Here is a 21160-nt window from a genome sequence, read left to right as displayed (position 1 = left end):
GCTTGATCCCCAGTAGGTGGCATGCAGGAAGCAGCTGATTAATACTTCTCTCTCTCCCTTCCTCTATCTCTTAAAAAAAAAAAAATCAATAAAAAAAATTTTTTTTTTTAAAAAGTGAGCATTTGCTCTGGCCGGTTTTTCCCAGTGGTTAGAGCATTGGCCTGCGGACCAGAGAGTCCCAGGTTCAGTTCCCGCTGGGGGTATGTACTTCGGTTGCAGTTTGTCCCCAGCCTGGTTGGGGTTATGTGGGTGGCGACCACTCGCTGTGTCTCTCTCACATAGATGTTTCTCTCTCTTCCTCCCTCTCTCCCTCCAGCTCTGTCTGAGGATAAATACAAAAATGTCCTAGGGTGAAGATAAAACAAACAAACAAAAAAAGTGAGAATTTTTACTATAACGGTTCATACGTCCAAACCAACAGAATGTGCACCAAGTATGAACCCTAATTTAACCTATGGACTTTTGGTGATGATGATGATGCACTAAGAGGTCTCTAGTTCGATTCCCGGTCAGGGTACATGACCAGGTTGTGAGCCAAATCCCTAGTGGGGGGCATGCAGGAGGAAGCCAGTCGATGTTCTCTCTCATCAATGTTTCTGTCTCTTTCCCTCTTCCTTCCTCTCTCTCTAAAAGCAATAAAGAAAAAAGATTTTTTTAAACAAACAAAAAAAGAATGTATCATACTTAAATTTATTCCACCTCAGTGGATCCATAAGCAGGATGACTGTACTTATTATACATGTTTTCCAATGATGATCACTATCCCTTGTTTGAACTCATAGTTATGACTTGGAATATCAAACATCACTGCCAGCTATAACATTGGTGAAGAAAGCAACACAGATCTACAAATGTTGAATTGAGGTAAGGCAGTACTGAATAAATGACAAATGCATAAGAAAAAAAAGTGGTCTTGACAGTGACTTCCCCCAGAACACTTAAAACTGTGAGTACTAGGTTAAAGTTTCTCTCTTTAAAAAAAGACAAGCCCTGGCCCTGGCTGGTGTGGCTCAGTTTGTTGAAGTAGTCCCATGCACCAAGAGGTCACTGGTTCAATCCCCAGGGCGGGGCATACAGGAGGCAACCAAATGATCTCTCCCTCTCTCTCTTCTCTCTCTCTTCTCTCTCTCTCTCTCTCTCTCTCTCTCGTATGTTTCTCCCCCTCCCCCCTCCCTTCCTTTCTCTTGAAAAAAGTCAGTAAAAACATATTTATTTTTTCTATTTTTTTAAATTAATTTATTTTTGTTACAGATGTTTTTCCTTTTTCCTCCACTGATTCCCCCCTCCCCCTCCCTCCCCTCCCTGTCCCCAGCTTTGTTGTCCATGTCCATTGTTCATGTATACATTAAAAAAAAAAAAGACCAGTCCTAACAGGTGTGGCTTAGTTGGTTAAAGCATCATCCCATGCACCAAAGGGTCTTGGGTTCGATTCCAGGTTGCGGGTCCAATCCCCAACAAGGGTGTGTACAGGAGGTAATCAATTGAGAGGTAACTGATCGATGCTTCCCTCTCACAGATGTTTCTCTCTATCTCGAATCAATAGGAAAAAATATATTTTTTTTCATATATTTATATATTTAATTTGTATGTTCAATGCCCTCAGGTGAGGATTAAAATAAACAAACAGCAAAGTGACATGAATGCCAAATAAAGCCCAAGAATAAATTCATATATGTGAATATATATGATCAGATCACAGCCCCTGGTCCACGATCCTTCCATCTCTATTTAAGAGGTGAAGCCATCTATTTCCACAGTGCAGGGAGCCAATCTCTCCCGAAGAGTCCACTAACTCTGCCAACAGAAGCAGGCTGTACATACCAGTATTACCAGTTATAAGCAAATGAGTACAGGACCCGGCAAGCGGTTTCAACACAACTGGTCCTTAGACCTCCAGGATAGACTTGGATAACTGACAAGAATCACATTCCCCATGAGAACCACTCTGATGCAAGGAAATGATTTTTTCTTTTAATTCTCACCCAAGGATATTTTTCCATTGGTTTTTAGAGAAAGTGGAAGGGAAAGAGGGAGGGAGGGACAGAGAGAGAGGGAGAGAGAGAAATACTGATATGAGAGAGACACACTGATTGGTTGCCTCCCGCAAGTGCCCTGAATGAGGCTGGGGATCTTACAACCTAGGTACGTGCTCTTGACCAGGAATTGAACCCAAAACCCTTCGGTCCTCAGGCCGACGCTCTAACCACTGAGAAACATTAGCCAGGACAAGGAAAAGATTTTAAGACTGATTCTTATCGAAAGATTTTTTTCTCTTTCATATTTCCGGTTGCCTTGCTTCCACCAGGAAAGAATAAATTGTTACAACCCTTGCTTTAATCAAAGATTATTCAACTGGCCTGGTCATCTTCATTAAAATAACAATGGGCCCTTTCCACCTAAAATGGAATGAAGCCAAATAACTGATTTATATTAATTAAAAATAAAGCACAGGAGGCGGCGGAGCAGGTCGGTGGTGGCGTCTGCCCTCCCCAGCAGACGCAGAGATGCAGATCTTTGTGAAGACCCTGACTGGTAAGACCATCACCCTTGAGGTTGAGCCCAGCGACACCGTTGAGAATGTCAAGGCTAAAATCCAAGACAAGGAGGGCATCCCGCCTGACCAACAGCATCTGATTTTTGCGGGTAAACAGCTAGAGGATGGCCGTACTCTCTCACACTACAATATTCAGAAAGAGTCCACCCTGCACTTGGTGCTTCGTCTGAGGGGTGGCATCATTGAGCCCTCCCTCCGCCAGCTCGCCCAGAAGTACAACTGCGACAAGATGATCTGCCACAAGTGTTGTGCCCGCCTGTACCCCCCTGCTGTCAACTGCCGCGAGAAGTGCGACCACACTGACAACCTTCGCCCCCAAGAAGAAGGTTAAACAAGACTCCTCCACCTCCTCAGGCCCACAGGGCCATCTTCTGCCTAAACCCCGTGACTCTGGGACCTCAATAAAGTTTCTGTTTTATTTTATTTTTTTTTATTTATTTATTTATCCTCACCCGAGGACATTTTTCCATTTTTTGTTCAGATAGAGCAGGAGGGAGAGAGAGGAAGAGAGAGAGAGAGAGACATCGACGTGAAGGGACACATCGAGTGGCTGCCACACGCACGACCAACCAGGGCCGGGGACAACCTGCAACCGAGGTACATGCCCTTAGTGGGAACCGAACCCGGGTCTCTCTGGACCGCAGGTCGACGCTCCAACCGCTGAGCCAAACCAGCCAGGGCAAGTTTCTGTTTTATTGACTGGAAAAATTAATAAAGCACAGCTAGTAATCTCAACATTTAGCTAAAGTTAAAATCTTGATTAGAAAATGGAGAGAGCACAGCCAGTGTAGTTCAGTGGTTGAGCATCGACCCAAGAGGTTGCCGGTTCGATTCCCGGTCAGGACACATGTCCAGGTTGTGAGCCAAAACCCCAGTGGGGGCATGCGGAAGGTGGCCAATCGATGTTCTCTCTCATCAATGTTTCCATCTCTCTTTCTTCCTCTCTTTTCCTCTCTCTCTCTCAAATCAATAAAGAAAAAAAAACTTTAAGTATAAGATATCCATGCTTTCACAAATCCATATTTGCCACAACTAGCCACTTTATGGTATCTTCATCAAGTACATGGACTTTAGCCCTGTCCGGTTTTGCTCAGCAGTAAAGAGCGTCGGCCCGCAGGCAGAAGAGTCCCGGGTTCGGTTCCCGCTGAGAGCATGTACCTTGGTTGCAGTTTGTCCCTGGCCCCGATTGGGGTTGTGTGGGTGGCAACCAATCGATGTGTCTCTCTCACATCGATGTTTCTTCCCTGCCCCCTCCTGCTCTATCTGAAGATAAATGCAAAAAAATATCTTGGAGTGAGGATTAAAAAAAAAGAACATGGACTTTAAAGACTGCCTGACTGTGAATCTTTGATTCTCCATTTATTTCCTGTGTGACTGTGGATAAGTTACTTACCTGTGCCTCACTCAGTTTCTTCATCTATTATTACAGCTCGCTGAGAGGACTGTAAAGCAGTTATAATAGTGCCTGACAATGTTAAGAGCTATATTAATGTTAACTATTACTGTTATCCCATATCCATCCCTAGCTTGCCTATTTAAGAACAACACACTTTACCAGATCAACTCTAAGAATATGCAGAAAAGAATCCTTGTTTTAAAACTGCAAATTGATTAAATTTTATAGTATTCAAGCTATTCATAAAACTATCCGGGAAAAAGTGAAAAGGAAAATTACAATGTTAACTAGCACTACATTTTAGAATCACAGTAAATTTAAGGAAGAAAAGAGAAAATAGCCCTGGCTGGGTGGCACGGTTGGATCATTGTCCCATACACCAAAAAGCTGTGGGTTCTATTCCCAGTCAGGGAACATACCTAGGTTGCAGGTTTGATCCCCAGATAAGGTGCATGTTGGGGTGGAAGAACCAATAAATGTTTCTCACATCAATGCTTCTCTCTCTCAAATCATTTTTTTTTTTTTTAAAGAAAGAAGAAAATAAAATTGGGAGTTTAAAAATACATCATTCAAAAAAATTTTAAACAAATAAAACCTCTCCACTGTCCCCATTACCTTTGATAAGTCGATACCACTGTTTGCAGACAAGGGCTGCAGTTTTGTGTTCTTGGTATGGTGAAAGAAAGGACAGGATGTATTCCAAAACTTCTTCTGGCAGCTCAGACATCGACCTATTATGTCTAGTTTCCTCAACCTCTAATACTGGTTGGGGCTCCTCATCTTGCTCCATTGTCCCATCCAGCACAGTTTCTTCTTGGTCCACCACCATGAAACTGTCATCTTCACTGTCCGAGGAGCTGGCCATGACATTCCACTCGATAGCTATTGTGGGAAAGAAACAAACATCAGTATATACTGCTAGAAGCTCTGAAACAGCACAGGCTCATGCATCCAAGTTGTTCAGGATTTGTTTGAGACCCTCATGAAATCTGTTCTCTAGCACCTTCTTACACCAGTCATGAGCCACCTTAATTTGACAGGTACAGCTCAAGTACCAAGCCCATCCCAAATATCTAACAATCCCTACAGGCTTCTGATTGTATTTTTTTCTCTCCACTGAAAACTATAATAAGTATAACCATAAAACCAGAAAAGGGTTCTCCAACAATTCCCCGACTCAAGGATCTGACTGGAGGATAGCAAAGGAATAACAATTAGCCTCCCTTAGCCAGTAACATAATTTAAGACCTCCAACTTAGAAGGAAAAACTAACTGTGGGTGCTACAAAGAGTAATAAGAATATTCTGAGAATGTGATTTTAATTTTTTTTAAAAATCGTCACCCAAGGATATTTTTCCATTTATTTTCATATGGGGGTGGGGGAACACCAATGTGAGAGAGAGACATCGACTGGTTGCTCCCCACACGATCATGACCAGAGCCATGGACCAAACCGCAACCGAGGTATGTGCCTTTGATTGGAATCGAATCTGCGACTATTTAGTCTGTGGGCTGATGCTCCAACCACTGAGCCAAACTGGCCAGGGCAAGAGGATGTGATTTTAGATATTAGTTTTTCTAGCTTTTACACAAGATAATTCACTTAAGAGGATAATAAATGTTCCAAGAATAGGTCTAACTAGCTAAAATACCAAATACAAGGCATTTATACTACAAAACATCATAAAAGATCCAGGAAGTAAAAAAAACTGAAAATACAAATGCCCCTCAACAATAGAACAGATAAAGTGTGGTACATTCACACAATGGAATACTATATAACAAGGAGACACAGATAAACACGAATAAGTTTCTCAAGATAATACTGAGCAAAAGAAATCAGAAGAGTACAGACTACATGACCACACTTACATGAAATTTAAAACCAGGCATTATTGCCCTGGCCGGTTTGGTTCAGCGGTTAGAGCGTCGGCCTGCGGTCCTGAGAGACCCGAGTTCGGTTCCCGCTAAGGGCACGTGCCTCGGTTGCAGTTTGTCCCCAGCCCTGGTCGGTTGTGCGGGTGGCAGCCACTCGATGTGTTCCTTTCACATCGATGTTTCTCTCTCTCTCTGTTCCTCTCTCTCCCTCCCACTCTACCTGAACAAAAAATGGAAAAATGTCCTTGGGTGAGGATAAAAAATAAATAAATAAATAAAACCAGGCATTATTAATTTATGCTGTTGCAAGTGATGATAGTGATTACCTGTGGTAACCACTGAGAGGCTCCTGGGGTGCTGGTAAACTTGTTTCCTGACTGGGCAATGGTTCCACAGATGGGTTCAGTTTATGAAAAATTCACCAAGTTGAATACTTAATGCTTAATGCACTTCTCAAAAGTTTACCAAAATAAGTCATAATCAAGTTACCTATAGTGGAGGTAATTACTTTTCAAAAATCACTGTATTAAAATTTCTTCTTTGTGCTATCTATATTCCCTAAATTTTCTGAAAAGACCACATGTTAAAAACATACACACAGTGCCCTGGCCTGTTTGGCTCAGCGGTTGTAGTGCCGGCCGGCAGACCAAAGGGTCAGGGGTTCGAATCTCAGTCAAGGGCAAGTACTTGGGTTGCAGGTTTGATCCCCAGCCCTGGTTGGGGTTGGGGCTGTGTGGGAGGCAACCAACTGATGTATCTCTTCTCACAACATCAATGTTTCTGTTTCTCTCTCCCTCCCTCCCTCCTTCCACTCTATCTAAAAATGGATGGAAAAATATCCTCGCATGAGGATTAACAACAACAACAAAAAAGATCTGAAATGATCCAAAATGTAAGGGGGGTTGGGGAGAGCAAAGAACAGAAACCTCCCACCTCACCTCTACTGCTCCTGTAATTCATATACTAATTATGTACAACACCTTAAAAACTGGAAGAATAAGCACATTCAAAAATAGGAAAATATAAATTAAATGAAATTGCTTCCAAGATAATCTATTTACCAAGTCACCTCATGATACTGCAATGTGTCTAACAAAGTGGCTGCCAGAATCTTGATGATGAACGACTGCTAACTGGAAGCAGGGGAGCAGCCTAACCCCCTAGTTGGTGAAGAAAGGACAGCAGCAATTCCCTCCATGCCCCCAGAGTTAAGAAGTATTGTCCCACGTTTACTGTAAACTGTGCATTAGATAAAGGATCCTAGTTAGCCTCCTCTGACCCACTTTGGGTGTGCTTTTTTTCCCTGTGCTTAACTTGCTAGAGGGAAGTCCTCTCCCTTTCCTGCCCCAACTCCTATCCAACAAATACAGTCACGTAAAATATAAAATTATTAAAAAATTAAATTTATTTTCTAACAACAACAACAACAAAAAGCTGCCTTTTTCTACTGGAAAAAAAAAATCACTTCCCAGATTCTCTTATTCTTTCCCCTTCAAGTTACCATTTCTCATCTCCCATTGGCTATCTTCCCTGATTTATTAATTTTCTCATATTTTTAACCTCTACTCAGCCCTGAAATTCACCAAAGAGTCCAGAAAAACTGATTCCTTGAGTGTGGCTGCATTTTTTACATCTGAATTAAAAACAGCATCTCAAATACAGACGTTCCCTATCCATCTCAATAGATTGTAAGCATAAGGTCTGTTTCAGAACAAACTAAATCATTACTATTTTCCCCCAAACAAAATAAATTTATTTGGTTCCATAAAACAATTTACTTCCTTTCTAAATCTTCTCAAAGTATAATTAGCAAGCCCAAAGAACAGGGCTCACACTTTTGTAATATAGTTTTAAGCAATTCTCACCCTTCAACCATTTCATGTCCACAAAAGCATCAAACCCCATGCCCCTGAGGGAATGTCTGCTAACTTGGTCCTGAGCATGCCAATGAGAACACACAGGGATGGGCTCAGATGTAATTCCTCTGTAATTACTAAGCCCAGCATCAATTTGCACAGACCTTCATTTTCACTTCCTTGATTAGGTAATGAAATCATCACTCATATTCCCAGAGGACATAGAGGCATTTTGAAACAGTTTTTCATTTTTTCATGCAAAAGGAGCCCTATAAAACATTTCACATGTAAGTGCATTAACTTAATGAATGTGGTTTTCATGAAAAGTATTTAAAAGAAATCTTCCTCACCCTTCACATTTGTGTTTCCCCAAAGTGAGAAACAATTTGAAGTCAACTTATTGGACTACTTGATGGCAGAGACCATTTGCCTAGGCACCTTAACTTTCTAGCATTAGACATTCGGATGAGCCAAGGTTTATTGACATCTCTACTCAAAACCCTTGTGCTGACTTCATGCTATTTTATAATAGAAATCACATTATTAGTACATCCAGTAAATAGCAGATCCTACCCTTATATGTCACTGGATGTTGTCAAGATATTTTATTGGTCAGAATGAATATACTTCTCTGGTTCCTTGAATTTTGACCTTTTAAGGTGTATACCAGCTGGTCTGAGAGTCTGCTGCCAGACTCCTGACCCATACTCAATGACCCTTAGCTAATTCAAGAGGAATGGTACTGAAGAAACCATTTATTAGGCCCAATAGTATTTCTTCCTTTGAAAAACTACTATACTACATCCAACTAAATTCAAACCAGTTTTGAAAACGCTTCTGAAGTACAAATTAAAAGGTTAAGATTTTGAGACCAGGAGATTCGGCTACTGTTTTTAGCTGTAATCTTGTGTGACCCAGGTAAGTAACACAGAGTAAGATAGGAAAACCTATCTACCCCTAAGTAATAGAAAGTCCCCACCTACTTCACAAAGATTTTGTAAAAATAGTAAATATCAACAAACTATTCTGAACTCAGAAGAAATCAAGTAAGTTGTAAAGAGTTAAAATCGATTCAAAGAAATTCAAGATGAGGATTAAACTATTTTGTTTCTCACTTAAAAGTAACCGCTAGTCCTAGGATAATATGTTATTATTAATCATGCCCGAGATTTCTATATAACTAGACATCTGACAATCCTCTTGGAGTAAACACGTTTCTGAAAATCAGAATCTACTTCATTTACCAAAAAGGAAGCTGAAGATTTAAAATGTAGTCAAACTTATTCACAATTTCAGTAGGTTAAAAAACTTCTTACTGACAGTAAAATAAAGCACTCAGACTTAACTAAAGAATGCATGGCTAGATTGAATGGAAAGGGCCCAGTCATCCCTCAGCATGAGGTCTTCTGAAGTTTCAGGGGCAAAGTAGCAACCATGCACAGATATCATTAAAAACTCATTAAATTACTCACCTCAGCAGCAGTGATGTGAATTAAATGTTACTCTTGAAAATATAATAGTGTTGAATACAAATTTAAAGAAGACTGCAATAATGATTCATTCTAAGATGATAATAATAAACCTTCTTATTAGTATATGATTATTACCAGCTGCCTATAATATAGGCAGCATTATACTACGTCAAATGAAAAGGCTATAAAAAGTGGGAAAATGGTAAAATAAAATGTCTACCTTACTTTAGGCATTCAACAAACATCAATGGAACATCTGCTATATGTGAAAATACTGTGCTTAAATTCCCATGAGAATTACAAAAAAGAAGACATGCAACTATTTCCTCTCAGAGATTAGCCCAGTAAAAGCTAAAGACTCATAAATAGAGAATACCAACACAGGACAGATCTGTGATACAAAACGAGAGGCTTTAACAGTTCAGGAAAGAAAGAGATGGTATCCAACTGATATAGTTGTAATTATAAAAGTTTCACTTTCCTCAGGGGGGGAATGATACCATTATAATAACCTGGTTATTAATTAACAGGAAAGGAACAAGGGGAGACCAGATAATATAGGCATGCCATTGTACAGCTTTGCCAGAAAGCTGCAGTTTTTACATTCTCCAGGTCTGTTCCAAGAAGAATGACAGGGGAAGGGACTGGACAGAGGCAGTTTAGACACATGCCCATTAAGGTCTGAGTGAAGTGGGAAAGTGTCAGTCACACCTGGGAACAGTCAATGGCCAGAATAGGCATGGCCACTGCAAACACTCGAAATCTGAGATACATAACCCTAGACAAAGGAAGTTCTCTCTGTTGGCACTCAGCCATCCTGCCCGCTTAGGATTCCTGTTGCAGGAGAGCATTCCCCTACATTTCCCCCATGGCCCACGGCCATGTGGACTCCACACAATGGACTGATAGACTGAATCTATCCTAATGCCTGACCTGGACCTGGCTGCAACATAGAGAAGAAACTCTGGACACTGGCCCTGCTTCTGGCTTTGTTAAAGCCCAGCTATCCTCCTTTTAGGACTGGCTTGAGGGAAATAGGACACTGGAAATTGAGGAATATAATTTCATGCAAATAAAGTCTTCTACCACATCTCCTCCTCCCATGGGGGCCTCTGAATATGCTTATTCCAGCTGCATCCCAAGACCCCACAACCACTCGTAACAGAGGAATTTGATTCTCGGGTAACACAACTCATATAAGAAGAAAGTTACACAGAGGCAAATTGAGCTTTGAAGAATAGGTAGGAGTTCAGAGAATGAAATGGGGGAAGGTAAAGAGACAGAATTTTTTTCTTTTTGATTTTACAGAGAGAAAGGGAGAGAGAGAGAGAGAACATCGATTGGCCGCCTCCTGCATGGTCCCCACTGGGGATTTGGCCCACAACCTGGGCATGTGCCCTGACTGGGAATCGAACCAGCAACCTCTTGGTGCATGGGTCGACCCTCAACCACTAAGTCACACCAGCCAGGCAAAATATTTTTAAATTACTGTCTCTGTAACACTATTCTTTGCCACTTACAGAATTACCTTTAGGACAAAAGGTAACAACTATTTTTTACTCAATGGGTGTTTTACCACATGCACATACTACTTAATATTTTATCTACATTAACAGGAGTACATAATCTGGAGACTCTTTAGTTCATGACAGTGTTTTGACAAAAAAAAGTCTAAAAATAGAATAATTTGGCATAACTACTGCTGCTATTAGCAAACTGTGAGCTATTTTGACAAGCAAATTCAGAGAGCATTCCAAATTTAATAACAGATATCAGTTTCAGTGAGTTTTTTAATGATTAATTCATCATTGTGTTATGCAATTAAAATTCCCTTTAATGAAACAGAAAAATAAAGTAGTTCCTCAAACTACCAATCAGTATATTTTATCAGTTTTTATAATGTTTGACATTAAATGAAACCACTTTATGACTATTACAGAAAAGTGGCAGAAATGGATCCAGTTCTCAGAGCCATTCTCTATATTCATATGTAGCAGCCAAAGGATTTGTTATTACTCAGCATAAATGGTGAAGAAAAATATACTGGTTTCAATCATCAACGGAGATACTCTAGGTTCTGCAAATTCTTTATGGAGAACCATACATTCTAGGTTCGACGAAATGTTTCATTTGGTAGAAAAAGTACAATGGAACTGTAATATCCAAATTTATATTTTATAGGAGCTTGAATTTTTATTTTTATTTATTTATTTTTTTTATTTATTTATTTATATTTATTTATTTTTTTTATCCTCACCCGAGGACACTTCTCCATTTTTTGTACAGATAGAGTGGGAGGGAGAGAGAGGAAGAGAGAGAGAGAAACATCGATGTGAAAGGGACACATCGAGTGGCTGCCACCCGCTCGACCAACCAGGGCCGGGGACAAACTGCAACCGAGGTACGTGCCCTTAGCGGGAACCGAACCCGGGTCTCTCCAGACCGCAGGCCGATGCTCTAACCGCTGAGCCAAACCAGCCAGGGCAGGAGCTTGAATTTTTAGATTTTAAGAAAAGATGGTAATAATATACAACATATAGAATAATTCTGATTCTAATAATTTAACATACAGCATCAAAATGAAAAGGAAACCCATTGTATGGGAGAACATATCTGCCAAATGATACGTCGGATAAGGTGTTAATTTCCAAAATATATAAAGTACTCATACAACTCAACAAAAAAAAGACAAACAACCCAATTAAAAAATGGGCATAGGACCTGAACAGACACTTCTCAAAAGAGGACATACAGCCCTGGCCGGTTTGGCTCAGCGGTTCGAGCATTGGCCTGCGGTCCAGAGAGATCTGGGTTCGGTTCCCGCTAAGGGCACGTACCTCGGTTGCAGTTTGTCCCCGGCCCTGGTTGGTCATGTGGGTGGCAGCCACTCAATGTGTCCCTTTCCGTCAATGTTTTTCTCTCTCTCTCTCTTCCTCCCACTTTATCTGAACAAAAAATGGAAAAACGTCCTCGGGTGAGGATTAAAAACAAACAAACATATAAATGGCCAAGAGACATATGAAAAAATGTTCAACAACACTAATCATCAGAGAGATGTTCAACAACACTAATCATCAGAGAGATGCAAATTAAAATGACCTCACAACTGCCAGAATGACTGCCATCAACAAATCATCAAACAACAAGTGTTGGCGAGGGTGTGGAGAAAAGGGGACTCTAGTACACTGCTGGTGGGAATGCAGACTGGTGCAGCCACCATGGAAAACAATTTGTTCTTTCCTCAAAAATTAAAAATGGAACTGCCCTTTGACCCAGTGATCCCACTTCTAGGAATATATCCTAAGAAGCCTGAAACATCAATCAGAAAGATTATATGTACCCCTATGATCATAGCAGCACTATTTTCTTTTTAATCCTCACCCAAGGATATTTTTTCAAATATCTTCAGATAGAGTGGGGAAGGGAGAAACATCAACATGAGAGAGACACATTGATGGATTGCCTCCCACACGACCCTGACCAGGGCCAGGGAAAAACCACAACCAAGGCACATGCCCTTGAGCGGAATCGTACACGAGACTCTTTGGTCCATGGGGCCGACGCTCCAAGCACTGAGCCAAACCGGCCAGGGCCATAGCAGCACTATTTACAATTGCTAAGATGTGGAAACAGCCCAAGTGTCCATCAGTGGATGAGTGGATAAAAAAGGCATGGTACATTTATATAATGGAATACTATGCAGCTGTAAGAAAGATCTCTTAACCTTTGAGATGACATGGAGGGGCTGGAGAGTATTATGTTAACCGAAATGAGCCAATCAGAGAAAGACAAGTATCACATGATCTCACTTATTTGTAGAATATAATTAATAAAATAAGCCGATCCAGAGACATGGTAGGGAAAAGACTGACAAACCTCAGAGGGAAGAGGAATGGGGTGGGGGTGGGGGGAGGCGTGTGAAGAGATAAACCAAAGAACTTATATGCATATATGCACAACCAATGGACACAGACAACAGGGCAGTGAAGTGGGGTCTGGTGGGGGAATGAGGAACAGGGAGGAGGGTGTCAATGGGGGGAAAAAGGAAGGACATCTATAATACTTTCAACAATAAAAATAATTTTTTAAAAAATAATTTAACATAGCAGTGATTTGAAACAAAAGGTTTTCATGTGAAGTATAGTACCAATCGGAAGGGAGCTAAATGAGAAAAGTGCAATAAAAAGTACATTTTTCTGGGCTTGGAAATTTTTTTCCTCTCAAAAATAATTATTTCAGAAAGTAAAAAAATATGCAAAAAGTGCAAATAACCATACCATAAGTAACAGTAAAAATCTTTATTAACTCAAAATTTGGAGCATCAGGCAGCAGACATGCTCAAAGTACACCCACCTCTCCCTCTATGCTCCCACAATACTAAGTACCTGCCTGCATACGAGCAATTACTATACAGTAGTGCCCCCTTATCTGCTGGGGATATATTCCAACACCCCCAGCGGCTGCCTGAAACCTCAGATAGTATCAAACCATATATATATATATAATAGTTTTTTCTTACATACATACCTATGATAAATTTTAATTTATAAATTAGGCACAGTAAGAGATTAACAACAATAACTAATAAAAACAGATTATGACAATTTCCTGTAATAAAAGTTATGTGAATGTGGCCTGTATCAAAATATCTTACTGCACTGTACTCACCTTTTCACTTAAAAGGAAGCACTTTAAAGCCTCTCTCTGTCATATCTGAATTGCCAGCATCATTACTTCTTGTACTTTGGGGTCATTATTGCCAGCATCATTACTTCTCATACATTGGGGTCATTATTAAGTAAAACAGGGGTTATTTGAACACAAGCACTGTGATACCAAGAGAGTTGATCTGACAATGAAGGCAGCTACTAAGTGACTAATGGGCAGGAAGCATGGCTAAAGACAAAACTAGAAGAGGGTAAAAATAGGGCATAAATACAAATTTTTATTTATTTATTTATTTATTTATTTATTTATTTATTTATTTATTTATTTTTTACTGATTTGAGAGAGAGGATGGGGGAGGAAAGGGGGAGAGGGAGAGGGAGAGAGAAAGAGAAACATCGATTTGTTGTTCTACTTATTTATGCACTCATTGGTTGATTCTTTTATGTGCCTTGACCAGGGATCAAACCCGCAACCTTGGCCTATCAAGATGATGCTCTAACCAATTGAGATACTTGGTCAGGGAAGGAATGTTTATTCTTAAATTTAAAATGCATAGTATCTAAGCAAATAACTACTATTTTTAAGATACTCGGATTTTTCTGCTATTATACACCCTTACTCTGACAATAAGGAAGGAATGAACAGAAACCACTGCATGACAGGATTCTCTTAACCTTTGGGAAAAGGTTCTATTATAATGGTTCCCAGACTTCTGAATTCCACATATCAACAATTATTTTAGACTGACATAGGAGGGGGCTGACAAAGAGTCACAAACGTTTTGTTTTCCCAGATAAAGACACACACACACACAAAACCCACCTCAACACACACACACACACACACACACACACACACACCCTTCAAAATAATCTAAACCTAAAACAGCAGTTTGGGCACCCACTACCAAGTTATATTTCATTTTACCACACCAGCCCAGTTAAAGCACTAGTTTTAAAAAATGTGAGTATATCAGCATATGTTGACATGAAGAAAACTCCCAAGACAAACTATTATGTAATAAATATAACATAAGCCCGGCTGACATGGCTCAGTGGTTGAGCATCGACCCATGCACAGAGAGGTCGCCGGTTCGATTCCCAGTCAGGGCATGATGCCCAGGTTGTGGGCCAGATCCCCAGTGGGGAGCATGCAGGAGGTGGCCAATCAATGATCTCTCTCATTAATGTTTCTATCTCTCTCTCCCTCTCCCTCTCTCTTTCTAAAACATCAATAAAGAAAAAAAGTTTTTAATGTAAGATAATATGGTTAATATAATAGCGTTTGCATTAAAGCAAAAATCAAGGCTGCCCATCAGAATCATCTGAGAATTATTAAAAATCAGATTCCTAAATCCATTCAAACCAAATAAATCTAAATCTCTGGGGACGAAAGAAAGTTGGATCTCACTCATTCCCTTTTTTTAATTCAATTTAAATTTTGTTTTTATCCTCACCCAAGGACATTTTTGCATTTATCTTCAGACAGAGCAGGAGAGAGAGAAGAAGGAAGAGAGACAGAGAGAGAGAAACACTGACATGAGAGAGAGACATTGACTGGTTGCCACCTGCACAATCCCAACCCGGGCCGGGGACGAACTACAACCAAGGTATGCGCCATTAGCAGGAACTAAACCCAGGACTCTCTGGTCCACGGGCCAACACTTTAACCGCTGAGCCAAACTGGCCAGGGTTCACTCATTCCTATTTTTAATGAAGCACCCAGAAGATTCTTTCACAGCCAATTCAACAACTGTGACAAAAGAATGAATCACCCTGGCCAGTTTGGTTGAGTGGTTAGAGCATCAGCTGGCAGATGGGTTCAGTTCCAGCTAAGGGCGCGTACCTCAGTTGCGGTTCATCCCAGGTCCCAATTGGGGTTGTGCAGGTGGCAACCAATTGATGTGTCTCTCTCACATCGATGTTTCTCTCTCTCTCTTCCTCCTTCTCTCCCTCCCAATCTGTCTCAAGGTAAATGCAAAATGTCCTTGGGTGAGGATAAAAAAAAAAAAAAGAATAAATCAAAATTATATAGCCCAGCTGGTGTGGCTCAGTGGATTGAGCATCGTCCCATAGACTGAGAAGTTCAGGTTCAATTCCCAGTCAGGGCACATGCCTGAGTTGTGGGCTCGATCCCCAGTAGGGGGCATGTAGGAAGGAGCTGATTCATGTTTCTCTCCCTTCCTCTCTCTCTAAAAAAAAAATCAATAAAAATATATATTTAAAAAGTTACATATTCACATTAGTACAAATGCATAGAAAAGTGATGTAAAAGACACATCAAACTTAAGCGCATCACCTCTGAGAAGGGAAAGAAGCCTTTGCCTTTTTAAAATTAATTTTAACAGTCAAATATATCACAGATAGAAAACTGTATAGAGATACAGCCAATGTGAAAAACAGTATGGCAGTTCCTCAAAAAATTAATCAGAATTACCACATGATCCAGCAAGTCTACTTGTAGACACAAACCCAAAAGAATTGAAAGCAGGGACTCAAACAGATATTTGTACACCCATGTTAATAGCAGCATTGTTCACAATAGCAAAAAGTGGAAACAATCCAAATGTCCATCAGCAGATAAATGGATAAACAAAATGCAGTTTACACTCACAAGAAATATTATTCAGCCTTAAACAGGAATGAAATTCTGACACATTACAACATGGAAGAAGCCTTAAGAAATTATTCTAAGTGAAACAAGCCAGAAATAAAAGGCTAAGTACTATATGATTCCATTTATATGAGGTACCTAGAGTAGTCAATTCATAGAGGGAGAAAGAAGAATGTTCCTAGGGGCTGGAGGGAGGAGAGAACAGAAAGTTATTGTTTTGGACTTCCGGTCAAGATGGTGGAGTAGGTAAATGTGGTATTGCCTCCTCCCACAACCACATCAAAGTTACAACTAAACTACAAAACAACCATCATTCAAAACTGCCTGAAATTAAGCTGAATGCAAGTATACAAATATGAAATAAAAGCAGCAGCCACATCTAGACTGGTAGGAGGGGCGGAGGTGCAACAGGCTAGTCCCAAACCCACATGTGGCGGATAAAAATCAGGAGGATTCCTAGGCTGGGAAGGTCCTCCCTGAGGATTGAGGGGTCCCCATCCCACACCAGGCACCCAACTCAGGGTTCCAGTGCCAGAAGGGAAGCCCCCATAACTTCTGGCTGGAAAAACCAGCAGGAACTGAGGCTGAGGGAGGCTGAGGCTGCTGGAGCCCCAGGCAGTTCCTCTTAAAGAGCCCTCACACAGACTTATACACAGACTTACTCAGACTCGCACCCTCCAGGCTCCAGCGTGGGGAAGGCAGCTTGAAAGGGACCAGAGACATATGGGGAAGAAATGAGTTGTTTGGCATTGGAGCAAGGGCTGGAGAGGCGGCTTTCTCCTGGACAGACGTGCTATCAGAGGTCTTTGTTCCTTTGGTGAGCCCTTCCCTGCAGCAGTAGACAGTCACCATATCTGGGACTCCAGCAACCTGGCCCTGGTGATTCCCTGAGGCCCTGCCCCATCCAAATTTCAGGCCCACCCAAGCTGTTGCCACTTGCTTTACCATAGGATTGGCCTGTCTTGGATCCTGCTTCAGGTTTTCCTAAATTCTTTTAAACAAGCAGCATCTGGTTTCAGCTAGCCCCATACCTCTTGTTAAGTAATACATAGAAACAAACACAGGGAGGCAGCCAAAATGAGGAGACAAAGAAACAGGCCCCAAATGAAAGAACAGAATAAAACTCCAGGAAAAGAACTAAGTGAAATGGAGATAAGCAACCTAACAGACGCAGAGTTCAAAACACTGCTTATAAGGATGCTCAATGGACTTAGTGAGAACCTCAGTGAACTTAGTAAGGGCCTCAAGAACATAAAAAAGGACCAGTCAGAAATGATGGATGCACAGTCAGAAATGAAGGAGGCATTAACTAAAATAAAGAATAATTTACACAGATTCAATAGTAGAGTACGTAAATCCAAGAAGCAAACCATTGATTTGGAATATAAGGAAGCAAAAAATGCCCAATCAGAACAGCAAAAAGAAAAAAGAATCCAAAAAAATGAGGAAAGTGTAAGGAGCCTCTGGGACAACTTCAAGCGTGCCAACATTCGCATCTTGGGGGTGCCAGAAGGAGAAGAGCGAGAACAAGAAATCGAAAACCTGTTTGAAACAATAATGGCAGAAAACTTTCCTAACTTGGTGAAGGAAACAGACATACAAGTCCAGGAAGCACACAGAGTCCCAAACAAGATGAACCCCAAGAGGCCCACACTAAGACACATCATCATCAAAATGCAAAAGGTTCAAGACAAAGAGAGAACCTTAAAAGCAGCAAGAGAAAAGCAATTAGTTACCTACAAGGGAGTTCCCATAAGACTGTCAGCTGACTTCTCAGAAGAAACTTTGCAGGCCAGAAGGGAGTGGCAAGAAATATTCAGAGTGATGAAAAGCAAGAACCTACAACCAAGATTACTCTATCCTGCAAAGAGGTCATTTAGAATCGATGGCCATATAAAGTTTCCCAGAGAAGAAAAAGTTAAAGGAGTTCATCACCACCAAACCATTATTGTATGAAATGATGAAGGGTCTTTTTGAAGAAAAAGATAAAATATATGAACAAACAAAATGGCAATGAATACACATCTATCAACAGTGGAATCTACAGACAAAATGAACAGGCAGAACAGAAGCATTCTCATAGATACAGAGAACATTTTGTTGGTTGCAGATGGAAGGGGGTTTGGGGGAATGGGTGAAAAAGGTGAAGGGATTAAGAAGTACAAATTGGTTGTTAGACTGACAAACCTCAAAGGGAAAGGGGCGTGGGGGATGAGAAGAGATAAACCAAAGAACTTATATGTATATATGCATAATCAATGGACACAGAACAACACTGTGGGGAAAGGCAGGATGGGGGCGGGAGTGAGGAGGAGGGTGCCAATAAAGGAAAAATGAGGAACATCTGTAATACATTCAACAATAAAGATAAATTTTAGGGTTTTTTTTTTTATCCTCACCCGAGGACATTTTTCCATTTTTGGTCCAGATAGAGTGGGAGGGAGAAAGAGAGAGAGAGAAACATCGACGCAAAAAGGACAAATCGAGTGGCTGCCTCCCGCACGACCCAACCAGGGCCGTGGACAAACTGCAACCACGGTACATGCCCTTAGCAGGAACCGAACCTGGGTCTCTCTGGACCACAGGCTGACGCTCTAACTGCTGAGCCAAACTAGCCAGGGCTTAAATATTTTTTTTAATTAAAAAAAAAAGTTATTGTTTCATAGGTACAGAGTTTCAGTAGGGAAGATGAAAACATTCTGGGATGGACAATGGTAAGGGTTGGACAACAATGTAAATGTACTCAATGCCACTTAACTGTACACTTACAAATGATTAAAATAGTAAATTTAATATTAAATTTATTTTACCACAATAAAAAACTATATAGAACACATATGTATAATTTTATTTTTTTTTTAATTTTTTATTTTTTTATCCTCACCCAAGGATATTTCTGCATTTATCTTCAGATAGAGGGGGGAGAGGGGAAACATTGATGTGAGAGCAACACACCGACTGGCAGCCACCCAAACAACACCAACCGGGGCTGGGGATAAACTGCAACTGAGGTACATGCCCTTAGTGGGAACTGAACCTGGGTCTCTCTGGTCCACAGGCCAATGCTCTAACTGCTGAGCTAAACTGACCAGGGCCACATATGTACAATTTTAAAAATCATAAAATGAACCACTCTGTACCCACATCCAAGTTAGGAAACAACATCATGAGAACCTTTAGAAGGTCTCTGAATGCCCCCTCATTACCATCCATCTCAGACTCAACCAGAACTCATCACTATTTATCACTCCCTTACTTTGCTTTATAGTTTCACCATATAAGGATATCACATAAAAATATATTTCTAAGCAATATATTCTTTAGTTGTTGGATGTAGCTGTAGCTCATTTTCACAGCAGTGCAAAACTTCAATATATTAATGTGTCACAATTTATCCATCTACTGGTAAAAGAAATCAACCGTCTCCAATGTTTTGCTCTTATGAAACAATGAGCAGTTTTTAATTTTTCTAGAGTAGTAGCTTTCAAACTTTCTTGGCAGCAATCACAATAAAAAAATACATGTTACTTCACAAATCAGTCCACCTTCACATACACAAATAAATACATTACTGGAAATAAGTTTCTCAAAATTACACCCTTACAATAAGGTAGACTGATATTGTCTACTGTATTTAACACTTAAGAAAACTGTTTGGTCAAATGCCATTAAATTGTCTTCAACTTTACTAATTGGCTGCAAGCCACAAGTGAAAAACAATATTCTTCAGTACATATTTAGGAAAGAAATTGCAGGGTATATGCAGGGTGTATATATTTTTATAAAGTAAAATCAAATTGTCTTCCAAAGTGATTATTCCAATTTACACTCCCTCCTGGAGTATATGCAGCAAGTGATTTTAATTTGATTTGATTTTAAACTCATGACTTTATCAAATGTTTTTACTGCAATTATTAAAATACCATATGGGCCCTGGCCGGTTTGGCTCAGCAGTTGGAGCGTTGGCCTGTGGTCCAGAGGGACCCGGGTTTGGTTCCCGCTGGGGGCACGTGCCTCGGTTGCGGTTTGTCCCCGGCCCTGGTTGGGTCGTGTGGGAGGCGGCCACTCAAAGTGTCCCTTCACATCGATGTTTCTCTCTCTGTCTCTTCCTCTCTCTCCCTCCCACTCTATCTGAACAAAATACATACATACATACATACATACATACATACATACATAAATAAATAAATAAATAAAATATCATATGGTTTTGTTAGTGTGTTAAAATTCTATTAACAGATTTTCCTATGTTAAAACAACGTTGTATTCCTTAAAGTGAACTAGGCTTTGATTTGTTGTATTTTTTACAATGCTAGATTCAGTTTGCAAATATTTGGCTTAGAATTTTTGCATATATGTTCATGAGAGACATGGCCTACAATTTTTCTTTCTTGTCCATCTCTGATTTTGGAATAAAAATCATGCTAGTTTCATAAAATAATTTGGGGACTGCCCTTTTACCCCATATTCTCTGGAAAAGGTTATATAAAATCAGAATTATCTGTTCCTTGAATATTGACAGAAATCGCTTGTAAGTCTATTTAGGTCTGAAGTTTTCTTTGTGAAATTTTTCTGCCAACTGATTCGTTTTGTAAAAGGACTACTTGAGTTTCTGGTTTCTTCTTCAGTTAATTTTGATTACATTCTATTTTTTATACAAATGTGTATGTCAATGCCCTAGCCGGTGGCTCAGTTGGTTGGAGCATCGTCCTATACACCAAAA

General features: G+C 40.3%; 2 protein-coding genes across 4 annotated transcripts in view; one reads left to right on the top strand and one right to left on the bottom strand.

Annotated features, from left to right (window-relative positions):
• The window catches only part of FBXO42 (F-box protein 42), a 92480-nt gene that overhangs the window by 47135 nt on the left and 24185 nt on the right, over positions 1–21160 (bottom strand). For 2 of the 3 annotated variants that reach the window (XM_036255650.1, XM_036255651.1), the window contains exon 2: positions 4566–4832. In XM_036255650.1, coding sequence (XP_036111543.1) covers positions 4566–4815 — 250 coding nt within the window. In that variant the 5' untranslated portion in view covers positions 4816–4832. Of the gene's footprint in view, positions 1–4565; positions 4833–7848; positions 7955–21160 lie in introns of those variants that run through there. The other variant, XM_036255649.1, reaches the window with a different exon arrangement.
• On the top strand, positions 2464–2885 carry LOC118626149 (ubiquitin). Its single transcript, XM_036255500.1, has one exon. The coding sequence runs from the start codon at positions 2505–2507 to the stop codon at positions 2883–2885; it is 381 nt and encodes a 126-aa protein (XP_036111393.1). The 5' UTR covers positions 2464–2504.

Source organism: Molossus molossus, unplaced genomic scaffold (assembly GCF_014108415.1).
Source record: "Molossus molossus isolate mMolMol1 unplaced genomic scaffold, mMolMol1.p scaffold_m16_p_12, whole genome shotgun sequence".
NCBI classification, from domain to species: Eukaryota; Metazoa; Chordata; class Mammalia; order Chiroptera; family Molossidae; genus Molossus; species Molossus molossus.
The sequence above is the reverse complement of the archived record's forward strand: the minus strand, read 5'-3'. Positions and strand labels throughout refer to the sequence as shown.

Excerpts from the sequence above, each read along its gene's own strand:
- LOC118626149 (XM_036255500.1), top strand. The coding sequence starts at position 2,505 with ATGCAGATCTTTGTGAAGACCCTGACTGGTAAGACCATCACCCTTGAG.